Here is a 15,803-nt window from a genome sequence, read left to right on the forward strand (position 1 = left end):
ATTTTCAACTGCCATACTGCAGTTTACTCTTTTTACAATATCTCTATAATATATATATACAATATCTCTCTCTATATATAAAATATTCCTCTCTCTCACTCTTAAATCAAAATCTATTTCTCACCATGTGGTAAATGAATGTTCTGCTTTGCAAATAACTTCATACAAAGTAACAGCTTGAAGCACGTAGTAGTCACTTGGTTCAGTTTCCTGTTGTTGTTTGTTGATGCTGATGTTATAATAGCTGTATTTCCCTTGTTTGCTCTTGCCTAGCTACAGTGATGTAGGTAATTAATGGGATCATTGAGTGATTTTTTTTTAATTTGCCTCATGTTTGTTTTGGCCCTGGGAAGATATGAATGTAAAGGAAATAAGAACATTCCAATTTGTGAAGAAAAACATATTTTGACTTCAATTTGCCTACATCCTCAAAAGCCTACATCTCAAAAATTGAGCTAAAAACGGATATCCCCATGGAGAAATAACCTGTTAAATAAAAGCCATTAACCTCTTTTTTCCATAGAATATGCTTGAACATTATCTCGGCTGCCCATTAATTGCAAATCCAGATTAAAATGTTGCATTTATTATATACGCTGTATAAAAATGATCAGCAGAAAAAGAGGTTATCACTTGTTGGTATGGAACACGCAGGAGAACTTGATTAGTTATTCATCTGTTTGCCAGAATGTTTAATAATATACTTAACCGGGCCAGGTAGAAATCTACCAGTTGCACACATAAAACTTGCTAAGTTTGGGATGTATTAATCATTGTTACTTTTTTGTGACTTGCTTTCTGTGAAGCTACTGTTTTGGGCAGTTTATGGTTTGATGTATTATCCAGATGCAGAAAATAGGTTAATGCACAACCATGCTAAGCTCATTGTTGAATACAGCCCATGTGTCATTCCTGGGTTGCTGAAGTCCAGTTGTGTTCTATTCTGACTGTTGTAGAATAGAGTTGGAGATGGCTCTTCATCCAGGAATTGGGATAGAACCTTGACAATCTCAATTGACCAGCCTGAAGTCAAAAGATACAGTATAAATAATACACTGCTCAAACTGATAAATGATCCATCACAGCAGTTTGGGGTAGGTCACGGGTCGGCAACCCGCGGTTCCGGAGCCACATGCGGCTCTTTAAGCCGTCTCCTGCGGCTCCCAGTCATGTGCAGTGCCCCCCCCCAAAAAAGTGGGACTAAAAAAGTTGAACCAATCAATTCAAACTTCTCATGAAAAAAACTCAGGAAGTTTGAATTGATTGGTTCAAGGGATGCCGTCCGCCTGTCAAGCCCCGTGGGCTCGACATAGACAGGAGGGGGGGAAAGACAGCTCCAGAGGGAGGCAGCCCCACAGCCAGAAGCCGGCGGTCTGAGCAGAGCAGCACGGAAGACCTACCGGTCGGCGTGGGAAGTTCCAGCATTGCAGGTGAGCAAGGCCTGCTGTCTGCGGCCCGGTTCCGCATCCCGACGACCAGCTGGAGCAGCTTTCACTGCTCCAGCCCGGGGACGCCAGCAGCATAGAAGGCGGTTTGGCGGCGTTGCCATGGGTGGGGCATCCTTACAGCAGATAACTCGGGCCAGGATATTTCCCAAGGCTCGAGACCGGAGATGCCGATGGCGCATGGCTCGGACGGTCGGCATTGCTGTGGGACCACCCCCTGTGGTGCCAACTAATGTGGCGTGCTCCTGGCGACCCTCGAACCACGCTGGCTTCCTCCCGCGGATCTCCCCCCTGGCGCGACCCGGTGGCACCGGGGAGAAAATTGTCACCCCAAAAAAGAGGGGCCTAGGAAGCAATCTCTCCCTCTCAACCTATACCAGTGCAAACCACCCTGAAAGGGAGGAAGAGAACCCCTTTTCTTGGTGGGCATTGCAAGGTGCAACCTCCTCCCTCTAGAGCTGGTCCAGAAGACTGGGAGCAAGGAGCAGAAGGATTGATATTGTTGCTAATCCATATTATTAGATACTACAGGTAGATTGTCTGGACTGACAAGGTAAATGACAGACAGACTGAGCAGCCCTCAAGCTGATCTTGATTTCTAGTGACAACATGCATGTAGTTTTGTTGACAGTATTATGGAAGTGGATTGCTTTTGAGATAATGTTTTGATTTCTCAGTCTAGTCTTCAGCTCTGCATCCCCATTATGATGAAAACCAGACATATCATAGATTGTTAATTCGATGCAAATAACAATACTTTAGGATTGAGTTTGCTTGTTACTACCCCATCTTCATTTAGAATGCATGGCTTTTAATCAGTGTCTAAAGGTTCAATCATGGCAACTGGACCAAACTTTGTTAATCTGAGATGTTTTCAGGTAGTAAGTGTTAGTTACTTAATTCACTTTAATGGACATTTCAGTGGTGGCTGTGCCTATTGTGAAGCAAGGAGACAATAGTCAACTGAGATGGAGCTAAAGCTAATGACTTTTAGGGTGATCCTCATTTAATGACCATTCCAACTTATGATGGCACTGAATGAGTGGTACTTATGACCACTGATTAGAGTTCTTCTAATCACAGTATCACCAAATCACATGATCACAATTTCTGAGATTCCCTTCTGGTTTCTCACAAGCAAAGCCAATAGGGAAGCTGGGTGGAAGTCATGTGAGGTCCTCACTTAACAGGCTGTATGACCCTTGCTTAACAATGGAAACCAAGATTGCCACAACTGCCATCACTAAGTAAAGCCTTTGTGTGACATTACACTTTATGACTATTTGCTTAGTGATGGCACTTCCTGCCCCGATTTGCCATCCTTAACTGAGGACTATCTGTAATAGGCTAACGCAGTGCTTCTCAATATTTTCTTCACCACAGACCCCCTTTAAATATTTTTTGTGGCCACGGATTATAGCCATGGACTCCCAAGACTTCACTCATGATTTAAATCATAATATTTCTTCAAGCCTTCACAGGCCCCCTATAACCACATCGTGGCCCCCCAGAGGTCCGAAGACCACAGGTTGAGAACCACTGGGTTAATTCAAGGCCACTCATGGGCTGATATGTGCATGCAAATAAATTCTTGCAGACACATGCATGCACTTGTGCAAACCCCACATTATTCACAGGATAATCTTAAGGCATCCAGATTTAAGGAAGGAGTGTGATGACCTAGGATCCTCTAATCCATCAGCCTATTGGGTGACTTTACACCAGACAATCTCTCTTGACCCAACTGCCTCACAGGGCGGTGGAAAATAGGCACAAGAAATATACATATGCTTGCTTGAGTTCTAGAATCAAAGGAAGGATGTAAATCTGATAATGACATCCATGTGTGTTTACACCTCTGCTATTTTTCTTTCTACCATCTGGCTAGACCCCATTAGCATCTGTCCTCTCCTGTCTCCAATTCACAAAAACTTAGAGAAAAGCAGCGATAACACTGTCCCCAAGGATATAGTTGCCCTTTTTCATCTGCTTGCCTCCATGCCAAATCCCAGTGATGCTACGTGACTCGTTGGTTCTTTAGTGTGTTCTAGCAGCCTAAACCACAAACAAAAAAGGAGGGGGGGCGTCCTAAAAATATTGCTTACAGTGGAAAATAATGGAAGATGATTCCCTCTCTGGCTTTAGACATACTTCCTCCCTTTTCTGTATAGCCAAGGAATGAAACATCCATCTTTTTCTGGCTGACACACACTCTTTGCTATGTCACACTGGGGAATTAGTGACAGAACATGGAGCAAGGCCATTAAGGAGTGCAACCATTTGATAGGCTGGAGAGATTGTTTACAAATGTTGCCTTAATAAATAGTTCTGTTTTGCCTGCTTCATTGGCAAGCTTACGGGCTGGAGCTCAGCAATGGATTCTTCACAATTGACTTGGCAAAGCTTGACTAGATTTAAGGACTCAGACCTTAGGCATGGCACAAGACAACTCTTTAGAGCTGTCAAAGAATGGCACATCAAATTGCAAAACTCTGTCTTGACGTGTGAAATAACTATGTATTTGAAAAGAAGAACTGACCTAGAAATTTAATTCAACGTGGAAGCCATATTTGGATTATGTTTCCATGCATGAATTTCTACTAGATCTGAAATTTGAAGTTGTTGGTTTTTTTTAAAAAAAAAAAACACCCACCATAATGTTTTCAGTGGTAAGCGCAAAACTTTTTCGACTAGGCAGAAATTATTGTGACTTTATATTTTGCTTCACATTTTATACTGTGTTGTTTCTTGTATACTAATTTAATTTTAATCGTGACCTGAAATTTTAAAATTATAAGCAAATTTTAAGCAAAAGGAATTTTAAAATGACATAGCATGCAAAACCAAACTACAGCATATTGAAAATTCTTATCAAAAGCTTTGCAGGAATTTTTTTTTTTTTTAGTTTTATGATATTTGTAAATTTCTGCTTTATTTGGTATTTTATTCTTTTTAATCTCAGTTTTCTTTTTGTTTTCTTGTCATTTTTTTCCTTTAAAATGTCTTTTTTAAAAAAAAACAAAACAAAAACCCTTTATTAGAAATTATGATGGAAACACTAAAATAATTGGTAGGCATCTGTCATCTTACACTATTGGGCCTTGAACTGGATGACTGTTTGATTTGTTCACATTACTGGCATCTCTGCTCTGGAAAAGTCTGTCTCTCAAGTCAACTCTCACATTATTTTATTTCATTATTATTATTGTTGTTATTATTGTTGTTGTTATTATTATTATATAATTATTACTATTAAATGTATTGGCCACCCACCCATTGAAATGGCCTCTGGGCGGCTCATGGCATAAAACACTAGAATCAATAAATATTCCTAACCCCAATAAAATGACAATTACCTTCAAAGTAAAATCATGGTCATAAGATGGGGAAGTTGGGGGGGAGGCAGGGGAGATGGGTTTATGAGTTTCTCCAGGCCAGAACTGGGGGGAAAAGTCAGAAGAACTGAAAAGAAACTCTGCTTAACATAAAATCTATGAAAGACATCTAAAGAGCAAATGGGAAGCCGTTCTTATCATGAGAGAACAAAATTAATGCCTTTATTAGGACTAATTGAAATATCGCAAAAGAAGACAGGTTGTTGATACAGATGATTGACTGAGTATTGCTAATATACTTGGCTAATATGTAGTAAATGTTTGTTAATCATCTCCTTAATTCAGTCTTACAAAGAACAGCAATTCATCCACTGCTCTCAACGTATCCCTTACTTTAGCCAAAATACTGTATGTTGTCTATATAGCCAACATTTTATAAATGACACCTCAGATTTCTGTCAAAGGTGGATTACCATTGCTTGCTTTATTCACATAGCAGCTTAGGGCAGAGGTCCCCAACCTTTTGGGCACCAGGGATCGGTTCCGTGGAGAGAGGTTTTTCCGCGGACCGGAGGGTGCGTGGTTTTGTGTGCTGCCTGCATCCCACAGATGGGGCTTTGCTTGTTTGTGCAGACCGGTTGCTGGCATGCTGCGGCCCGGTACTGGTACATGGACCATGGGTTGGGGACCCCTGACTTAGAGAACAGATAATATAATTAAAGCACAATATTTAATAGTTCTTAAAAGTACCTACAAAATTCATATTTACAACGTGAAATCCACCCTAAGTGTATAATAATTGAAATATGGCTTGGAATAATTAGAATAGGATTAGAAGTAATAAGATATGGGAAGATCTACCAGTTGAGTAATAATTAAAAGACTGACTATTTTTCTGAACTGCCTGAAGTTTCCATGCATTCGTTTCCCCTCTCTTTTGGCTCAACCTTATTTCTAACATAAACCAAACCTCTTGGGATAAATTATGGGGGGAACTTTTATAATTTATAGGCTAGAAATATTGGACTGATGGGCCTCTGAAATTACATAGATTATCTAAGACTTGAAGTAACTGCGGATTCAATCACTTTATGAAGCCTTGGGTAAAGGTCCAAAAGGACAGATGTATGGAGCATCTAATTCCCATGGCAATAATCAAAGTGAGACCTTCCTTTAATCCAAGGACAATTAATACACTGTTTGACAGAATCTTTTGGCATACTCCTCTAAAGCTAGAATCTTTGAAGCTACATCATTTTCGGGAGAATAGCTGAACTTGGAAAGCCAAGGACACTTGGAACTTGGAACTTTCTGGGGGTTAAACCTGATATAGTGGCAACTGTCCGATCAACTGTTCCAACTTTAGAATTCAACTGCTAAATTATTTTATTCTTCCCAACATTTTTTGGATGGCAGCCACTACTTTTTTTTTTCTACAAGCCCAAATTCCTTTATACTTTCCAGCAGGAAAAATGCAAGCAAGCCAACCATCAACAGCTGCTCATTTGCCTTTTCCTTGTTAACATTAAAAAAAAACCCAACTAAGTAGGCAGTACTCCACCCTTTGGAGATGACCCAGGATGCTCCTTTTGGTAAAGAAAAATAAATAGACCCTCAGTCAGTTTGATTGTCTTCCTCTCATCCCTTTTTCTCTCATGCACTTTTCTTTCAATCACTTGATTCAGAACTGGACCTCCAGTTCCAGCATTGGAGCACAATCTGCCAACAACACAGACATTTGGAAGCAATCCATGGATGAGAGAGACAGAGTCTTCTTGCCCTTTAGCTTTTAAAACCAGCAACCTATCCAAACGTATTTATTTAATAAAATTTGTAGGGCCACTCACTCACTCTCAATTATTCTGGGCAACTTAAACCCAGTATACAAACAATAAAAACAATAATCCCTACCGGCAACAACAATTAAATCAATAAAAGAGCTCCATTCCACTCCGGGTTCTCCAGGCCTGTTGGCAAAACCAGGTCTTCAGGGCCTTGTGAAAGAGTATCAAAGTGGAGGCCAATCTAATCTCAGGGATGATGTTCCAAAGAGAAGGAGCCACCATAGAGAAGGCTTTCCTTCTGGGTCCCACCAAATGTACCTCTGTAGGAGAGGGCACTTGTAACACTCCCTGTCTCCCACTCTGTTGGGTCGGGTAGATGTGACTGGAAAAAGACAGTCCTTCAGATAAGCTGGTCCCAAGCCATATAGGGCATTGTAGGTGACAATTAGCTTCTTGAATTGTACCTGGAAGCAGATCGGCAGCCAATGCAGCTCCCGCAGGAGCGATAACACCTGTATACATCTGGGTCTGCACAAAACCAAGCAGGCCACTTCATTTCAAACCAGTTGGAACCTTATATGAAATATCCTCTGTACAGTGATATAAACCACAACAGGCATAATGTCTGCTTTGGCTATTAAGTCTTGATTTCTGACACGTCTGATTTCCTTAGTTTTTGAAATCCCTGCTTTTTCTAATCATCAAACTCCACAAATAATATTGAACAAAAGACACTTGTTGGTATTCACCCAATTCCTTACGCTGGCATTTGAATTCGTGCAAAAAATAAATCGTGTCCTTTAAAAGGACAAGTAACTTATGCATGCCGGCGCTACTTTGATCTCCATTCAAATTCTGATTGTTCAAGCAATTACAAAATGCCTTGCTATAATTAGGAGGGCTGCCTGAATGTCTGCTGTGAGCTGTTATCATGGAAATTTCTGGTATTGGATGGTCTTCCTTATCCTAAAAAAAAAAAAAAAGCTTTTCTGTTTATTTAATGGAAGGAAAAGAATGACACGTGATTGTTGTTATTTCAGGCAAAAAAATATGCTAATTTTATTCATCCGGTTGCCTTTCCTTTGCAGGTATTAGAAGACAGCACAGGCGTTCGGAGGGTGGTGGTCACGCCTCAGTCTCCAGAGTGCTATCCTGCTAGTTATCCTTCTGCCATTTCTCCCACTCACCACTTACCACCATACCTCACTCATCATCCTCATTTCATCCATAACTCTCATACAGCTTTCTACCCGCCTGTTACCGGGCCTGGAGATATACCACCTCAGTTTTTTCCTCAGCATCATCTTCCGCCTACCATTTACGGAGAGCAAGGTAAACTCAACTGTAAACATTTCAAATCTAGGTTACATGTTTGCCGCGCTGTCTTTAATTGTTGAAACAGGACGGGCACAAGCAGTCCTCAACTTACAACCACAATTGGGACCAGTGTTTTCATTGCTAAGCAAGACAGGTGTTAAGCGAGTCGTGTCAGATTTTTCTGGTCTTTTTTGTCACAGTTGCTGACCAAATCACTGCCGTTCTTAAGTGGATCATGTGGCTATTGAGCAAATCCAGCTTCTTCCCACTGACTTTGTTTGCTGGGAGCCAGCTGGGAAAGTCACAGATGGCAATCACATGACACCAGGACACTGCAACTGATTGCCAACATTTATGACAGTTGCCGTGTCCCAGGGTCATGTGATCGATCACCTTTGGCCACCTTCTGACCAACAAAGTCAATGGGTAAGTCAGATTCACTCAACAGCCATATTGCTAATTTAACAACTACAGTGATTCCCTTAGCAACTGTGGCTATAAAATGGAGCAAACCTCACTTAACAAGTGTCTCACTTAGCAACAGAAATTGCGAGCTCAGTTGTGGTCATAAATCGAGGACTATATGGAAATAAATGCAGATGAAGTTTGCATCGGAATCTGAACTGCATCCCTTGATCTTGTTTCATTTCAGAAATCATATATGGAATGTCAAGTTACATAACCAGGGAAGATCAGTACAACAAACCGCAGCACAAAAAAATCAAGGACAGACAGATTGATCGCCAGAACCGTTTGAACAGCCCCCCAGCCATCTACAAGAGCTACCCAGCATGTACGACGGTCTACAATGGTACCCTCAAGACTCAAAATGGGGCCACCAATGGGGCAGGAAGCATTGGAGGCGTAAGTGGAGGAGGGATGCCAATCGTCAAAAAGGCGGAACGCCGAGCAAGAAGCAGCCCCAAGACCAGCGACCAGGATTTGCATGGTAAAGCCACCCATCTTTTGCTCTCCTTTTTTTCCTGTTCTTCCTCTTCTTTCTTTCTTTCTTTCTTTCTTTCTTTCTTTCTTTCTTTCTTTCTTTCTTTCTTTCTTTCTTTCTTTCTTTCTTTCTTTTTTGCATGTCTTCCTATCGTTTCAGATTTCTGGAAACAACCTAGGAGAAAAATAAAGAAATACAAGGGACCCAGGCCACGTGTAGAAAAGAGTTGTGTATGTGTATGTATGTGTATATATGTGTGTGCGTATGTCTGTATATGTGCGAATATATAAATATGTATGTATATGTATATGTGAATATGAGTGTGTATGTATATATGCATGTATGTATACACACACACACACACACACACACACACACAGACAGACACTTTAGTTTCTTAAAACTCAAGTTTTCAAAAGAAAGAGGAAACCATGGTTTGCTTAAGCACTCCCGAGTTATTTCACATACAAAGCAGGTCTCTCCAGCTGTTCTTACATGTTACACATTTTAGCAAACATTTTTAGGTCAAAACCATACAGATATGAGACCTGATATATTTATTCTTGTTCTTTTAGGCTGCAATTTTATGTTCTCCAATCAGGGACCAAGTTTCACTGAATTTCATCTGGGTCAATGTTTGTTAGACTGCACAATGAAAATAGTTCAAAAGGGATTGCCGCTGTTCTTGCTTCATAACTTACCTTGTCCATGGATGTACTTATTCTAAGTCCTATCACATTCAGCGGACCTTTTTAAGTAGATATGGAATTTCAGTCAATTCCCAATTAGTGCTAAAAGAGATTAATTGAAAACATACATGTTGTTTTTCAAATGTTGGGCGATGCTCATTTTATAAGTACAGTGGTCCTTGATGTAGTATCACAACTGAGCCCAAAATTTCCATTGCTAAGTCGTTGTTAAGTGAGTTTTGCCCCATTTTGTGACTTTTCTTGCCACTGTTATCAAATTAATCACTGCAGTTGTTAAGTTAGGAGCAGGGTTGTTAAGTGAATCTGGCTTCTTCACTGACTTTGCTGGTCAGAAGGTCACAAAAGGGGATTATCACATGACCCTGGGACACTACAATTGTCATAAATATGAGTCCGTTGCCAAGCGTCTGAATGTTGATCACGTGACCCAGGAGGTGCTGCGATGGTCCTGAGCGTGAAGACCATCATAAGTCACTTTTTTCAGTGCCATTGTAACCTGAAATGGTCAGAAATGAATGGTTGTAAATCGAGAACTACCTATATCGGGGGTAGGCAACCTTGGCTCTTTTTTGACTCGTGGACTTCAACTCCCAGAATTCCTGAGCCAGCTGTGCTGGCTCAGGAATTCTGGGAGTTGAAGTCCACGAGTCATAAAAGAGCCAAGGTTGCCTACCCCTGACCTATATGTTCCACTTAAAGAACATTGCAGAGTTTGATTTCTTCCTTCACTGCTCTTTGTCCTCCCTCCAGATTCTGCCACTTACTGACTGCTTTGATTGGCCCCTTCTTTTCCCTTGCAATTATTCTTCATTCCACATAAAGATTCTAGTTGCCAGCCCTTATTTTTAGTGCCACATCACACACAAGAGATCAGCATATGCTGGCATGGAGATCTAAGCATCTGGAAAATCTTCTTGTTGTTCTGGTCGCTAGTATTAGTATTCTGAAATAAAATACTTGCCATCAGCGTGAACGCCTGCTGTAGAAAATGGTGAAGTGGTCATATGAAGTCAGCAGTCCTCATACTATTAATTGGGGCTGTTGTAATTCTATGACAGAGTTCTTTATATACAGAAAGACTTGTATTTGTTCCCTGGCATATTCAGAGAAAAAGGCCAGAGAGCAATTTAATGGGGGGGGGGGAATATTCTACTGGAGATCCTTTTGCTAGGCAAAGTAAATTTACTTGTCTCAATTTAGGGCCTTGCCTAAATTGGGATTATAATTCCCAGAATTTCTCAGATGGTAATCTGAGCATACTTGGAGGGGGATGGAGAACGCTGGAAAAGGTAGTAGCTAGTTCAGGGGTAGGCAACCTTGGCTCTTTTATGACTCGTGGCTCAGGAATTCTGGGAGTTGAAGTCCACGAGTCATAAAAGAGCCAAGGTTGCCTACCCCTGAGCTACTTGAATAAACAGAATAAGGCAGGCATGTCAAACTACCTGCCCACAGGCCGGATGTGTCCCGCCGAAACCGTGCCCACCCCATTGCCGGCAATGGGGGGCGAAATCGCGATATGTCACGCAACGTCACATGACGTTGCAAGTTTGACATGCCTGGAATAAGGAGTCTTCTGTGTTTCTGTTTCATTGCATCCATGTTGGAACCAAATTCTACTGGCTTTTATCTTTCCTTTATAATGCTTTTAAGCATTATAAAGTAATGAATTGCAATGGCTATTCTGACTGTGGAAACATTTTGGAAGGCTGGGGATAAAGGGCTAAACCAGTGGTTCTCAACCTTTTTAATGCCGCAACCCCCAACCAGTCGTAAGTCGAGGACTAAACCGGTCGTAAGTCGAGGACTAAACCGGTCGTAAGTCGAGGACTACCCAACCAGTCGTAAGTCGATGACTTTCCCTGCCCGGGAGCGCCGCGCATGCGTGGTTCCGCCCCCTGCGCCGGCCGAGGCGTAGCTGGCAAGCGGCAGAGACGGAGCAGGCCGACCACCAGCTGGCCCAGCTCAAGGGAGGTAAGGCACCCGCCGGAAAAGGGAAAAAATGGCGGACAGCCTTGCTTGGCGACCCCCATGAAATGGTCGATCGACCCCAAATGGGGTCGCGACCCATAGGTTGAGAACCGCTGGGCTAAACCTAAGCAAAAAGAAAATCAGTTCAGTTAATTGCTAGAGTAAGCTGACTGAGTAAAGTCTGGTAATCTCCAAACATGTTCATGAACCAGCACAGGTAGTGATTATCAAATAATACCCAAGTCTTCTTCAAACCAGGTGTGCTATGCAGTTTAAATTCTGACCATGTTGTATAGCAGTGAAAATTAGTTATAATGTACTTCAGCAACAATGACTTATGATAATGACAGATTGTGTGAGCTCCCTGTCCTTCAGACTATTATCTGATGGATGCTGCTTCTTCTGAATGCTAGCAAAGCTATCTTTGACTTTTGGGGATTGCTTTTGAAATGGACAAATCATAACTAGTAGTAGACTACTTGCACAATAGCATGTGCAAATCTTCCTTGATTCAGAATATCTCAGTTATAGAATGGAATCCTTTTGGAGAGAGAGAAAGAGAGAGAGAGAGAAAAATGAGGAAACCTTGATGTTCTCTTGGTTGCTTTCTTGCAGATGTTTCATTATCAAAACTAGGTAATATCATTGGTGCCCTGTTTTGATAACGAAATGTCTGTAAGAAACATCTGCAAGAAAACAACCAAGCTCAGAGAGCACTAAGGAACCCTCAATTCAACTCGGAGCTACAAATATTCTCCTTTATTAGAGACAATTGAGCGAAACCAAGTTGAGGCTTGCCACCAAGGTTGATCTATGATCTGCATATGTGTAGGTGCATATGTACTTCATCACCTTCTAGGTCTACACCCACTTCACCTGCAGATGTGATAAGAAAAATTACCTTGGGACTTTCTTGCCAGCACAAGATAGCTTCCCATTTCCAGACAAAGCAAACTAAAATGTGAACTGCAGCCTTTTTCATACTACCACCGTCCAAGTGCATTGGATTCCAATTGCTCAAGTAATTTATATCAAGGGGCAAATGCAACAATTGAAAGGGGTTCACTGTTTTATTTGGTAACTCTTGTGCTTCTATATGCAAATGTAGCCTGAGTCTGAACGTGCAGTTGAGGTAAGGGCTTCAGATGTCAGAAGACAGAATTGGAGGACACCACAGTAGAGTTGCAATGCGATGGTTGTCAAGGCTTGAGTGTGCTCTTGCAATAAGCTGAAACACCTGTGCCTAAGTTCAGTATTTTTTGTTTCCCATGGTGATGCCCTGCATGTCAAAACTACAGTGGCATGTCTGTCCTGTCTTTCAATCAGCTGGCCGTGTTTGTTGACTTCAGCAAGTAACTTCAACTGCTGAATTGGAAAAAGGGCAGCACTTTTAATTGTTTGCCTTTGTGTTCTTTTGCTTTTCAAGCTGGAAGGGCGAGATAGTCTTCTGCCTTCTTTAAAGAAAACAAGCATCATTGGTTGCTTCAGCTTTACAGCTCGCCTTGTGTCTGTAAAACTGGCTTCTGGAATCAAAGAACAAAGGACCTGATTATTTGTTTGTTTGTTTGTTTATTTGTTTGTTGTTTGCTTGCTTTGTATCCCGTCTTTATTACTTTTACAAATAACTCAGTGTGGTGAACCTATCCAACACGCCTTCCTCTTCCAATAACAACAATCCTGTGAGGGGAATAGAGCTGAGAGAGAGTGACTGACCCAAACTCACCCAGCTGGCTTTCATGGTTAAGGCAGGATTAGAACTCATGATCTTCCATTTTCTAACCTGGAGCCTTAACCACTAGACCAAACCGGCTCTCTTGTTTTTATAAAATGTAGAATGTTAAGTTTTCATCCACATACCTTTAATCCCCATTTCTGCACACACCCAGTGGATACCTATACCTTTGCTAATACAACAAAAATAAACTTTTTGAGATTTTTAATAAAAAAAGTTATATAGACTTGAATTCTTTCTGTTTCGGCATAAGAAATAAGTTATTTCTGTAGTGGCAACTTTTCCCATGAGGCTGTCCAAAATGATTTCTATTGTTGGGCTGGTGTGCATTGTTTTTATATTTATAGCCATATTAAAAAATATTTATGGCCATTTAAAAAAAAATCATATTGAAAGAAAATTCTCTGTTCCTTCTTAGCTTTTTTGTTTTGATAGTCTGCCTGAAAACAGAATTGTCCATCTCTTTTTTCATTTCAGTCTTTGTCCATTCCATATCTTTCAGTTTGACATAATGATTCTGACATAATGATTCATTTTGCAGCTATCTGCAGGAATATACTAAGCTCTTTGTATGAGAATTGAACTTACTTTTCCATAAATGCATGCAGGAATTATATAAATCCTGTTTTGTCCCTTACTATTTGAGGTTTCACCTAAAAAAAGGAATATGTGTGTGTGTTTGTACATTTGTATGTGAGAGTGAATTTGTTGGCACATATAGATGGCGTTCATCTGATTTTATAAATGAGTTTTCTTATTGCAGAGGTAATTAATTTTAATTAGTTTGTTCAATTAATATAAAAATTGTACTGGTTCTGCCCTTTTCTCAAATATGACTTTTGACACACATATATATGTGTGTATATACATGTGTGTTACACAAACATATTTATTGGCCATGATTGGTTTTAACTCGAGTTGAAAATCACAGCTTCTTAAGGAAGAAAATCTGGGCATCATCTATCCACCTGGATGACTTCTTAAATTCAGGGTAATTTCTCTGCACAAATAAACATATTTTGCTTTTCAGTCTTCATATATTTGTCCATAAACATTAAAAATATTAAATTGATTCCACTGCTGATATTTAGCTTATCTATTGACATCTCACATCTATGTCAACTAATAATCCAAGCTTAGCACCTGCATTGCAATATATATATATATATATATAGCAATTCCTTTCCTAGGAATATGCCAGGAAAAAATTGTCCTCTAGGATAGCTGGATGTATACATAGCTTCAAAAAAAAATATTCCATGATTAAATTCTGCAAATTCCAAATAAGTGGATATTCTTCAGGATACCCATTTAGGTGGCTAGGCTATGTAATATTGTCCCTGCCCTTGGTTATTCCCCCAGATTTTGCAGTGAGGGAGGATTTGCATGAAACACTTTTTTAAAACATCAATTGTAGTAAAATTGTCTAACAATTATTAGCAGTCTCTGGAAGTGCCATATCATAGCTCTTCTTCCTTGGTGCCCACCCTTTCTCCCTGTTGTATCCGAAAGACTAAAGTTAGCACAGGCTTAGATAAAGAATGGATATCAGTCACCATTAATGCAATAGTAGAATAGGGGATATGGAAGAACATCAAGCTAATAGGAGGGTCCAGAGGAAACTGGCAGGAGATGAAAAGAACTTGTCCAGGGTGTGACAGGGGCAAACTGGGCAATCATGTTAAACTTTTAATAAAGGAATGTTTTGGGACAAAAATAACTTATTACAGAGCTGAGCAGTTGGCACATTTTGCATGTCTATCTTGTATAGAAAGCGATCCTGTGTTGCGAGTATTTTGCCAATCATGTGGGGAAAGTTCTACTCGTGTGTTGAGACATTTAAATGAGCTTGAAGTAAACAAAGTTAGCAACTTCAGGAGTATATTTTGTGTCCCCGTGGGATCCAGTAAGTACTCATGAAAGCGACTACACCAAATGAAGATCACAGTAATCTTACGCCAAGTATCATCATACATGTTTGCAGGTGCAGGATATAATTCTGACTAGATATGTCAACTTACAACAGTTCATTTAGTGACCATTCAAAGTTACAACAGCACTGAAAAAAGTGACTTATGACCATTTTTCACACTTACAACCATTCCAGCATCCCCATGGACACATGATCAAAATTCAGAGCCTTGGCAATTGACTCATATTTACGACAGTCCTGGGGTCATGTGATCACCTTTTGTAACCTTCTGAGAAGCAAAATCAATGGGGAAGCCAGATTCACTTAACAACTGTGTTACTAAACAACTGCAGCGATTCGCTTAACAACTGCAGCAAGAAAAGTCATAAAATTGGGCAAAATTCACTTAATCACTGTCTCACTTAACAACAGATGTTTTGGCTCAATTATGGTCATAAGTCAAGAACTACCTCTACATTATGGAAAAAGCAATGTTTGTCGGTTCTTCACAGCAAAGTGTTATCTGGAAATAAAAAATAATATTAGGATCCCCTATCTGTGAACATGTTTCCAAGTCCTATACTTTAAATAAGTATGTTGGTGACCTGATGGAACTATTTTATTTGTTCAAGAATTTTTTAACTAAAAGAAGGGGAT

General features: G+C 40.4%; 1 protein-coding gene across 1 annotated transcript in view; it reads left to right on the forward strand.

Annotated features, from left to right (window-relative positions):
* FNDC3B (fibronectin type III domain containing 3B) overlaps nucleotides 1-15,803 on the forward strand; it is a 201,170-nt gene that overhangs the window by 92,512 nt on the left and 92,855 nt on the right. Inside the window, exons 4-5 of the mRNA XM_015814932.1 lie at nucleotides 7,653-7,896; nucleotides 8,534-8,830. Coding sequence (XP_015670418.1) covers nucleotides 7,653-7,896; nucleotides 8,534-8,830 — 541 coding nt within the window. The remainder of the gene's footprint in view (nucleotides 1-7,652; nucleotides 7,897-8,533; nucleotides 8,831-15,803) is intronic.

This window comes from Protobothrops mucrosquamatus, unplaced genomic scaffold, assembly GCF_001527695.2.
Source record: "Protobothrops mucrosquamatus isolate PMUCROS unplaced genomic scaffold, P.Mucros_1.0 scaffold298, whole genome shotgun sequence".
Classification (NCBI taxonomy): domain Eukaryota; kingdom Metazoa; phylum Chordata; class Lepidosauria; order Squamata; family Viperidae; genus Protobothrops; species Protobothrops mucrosquamatus.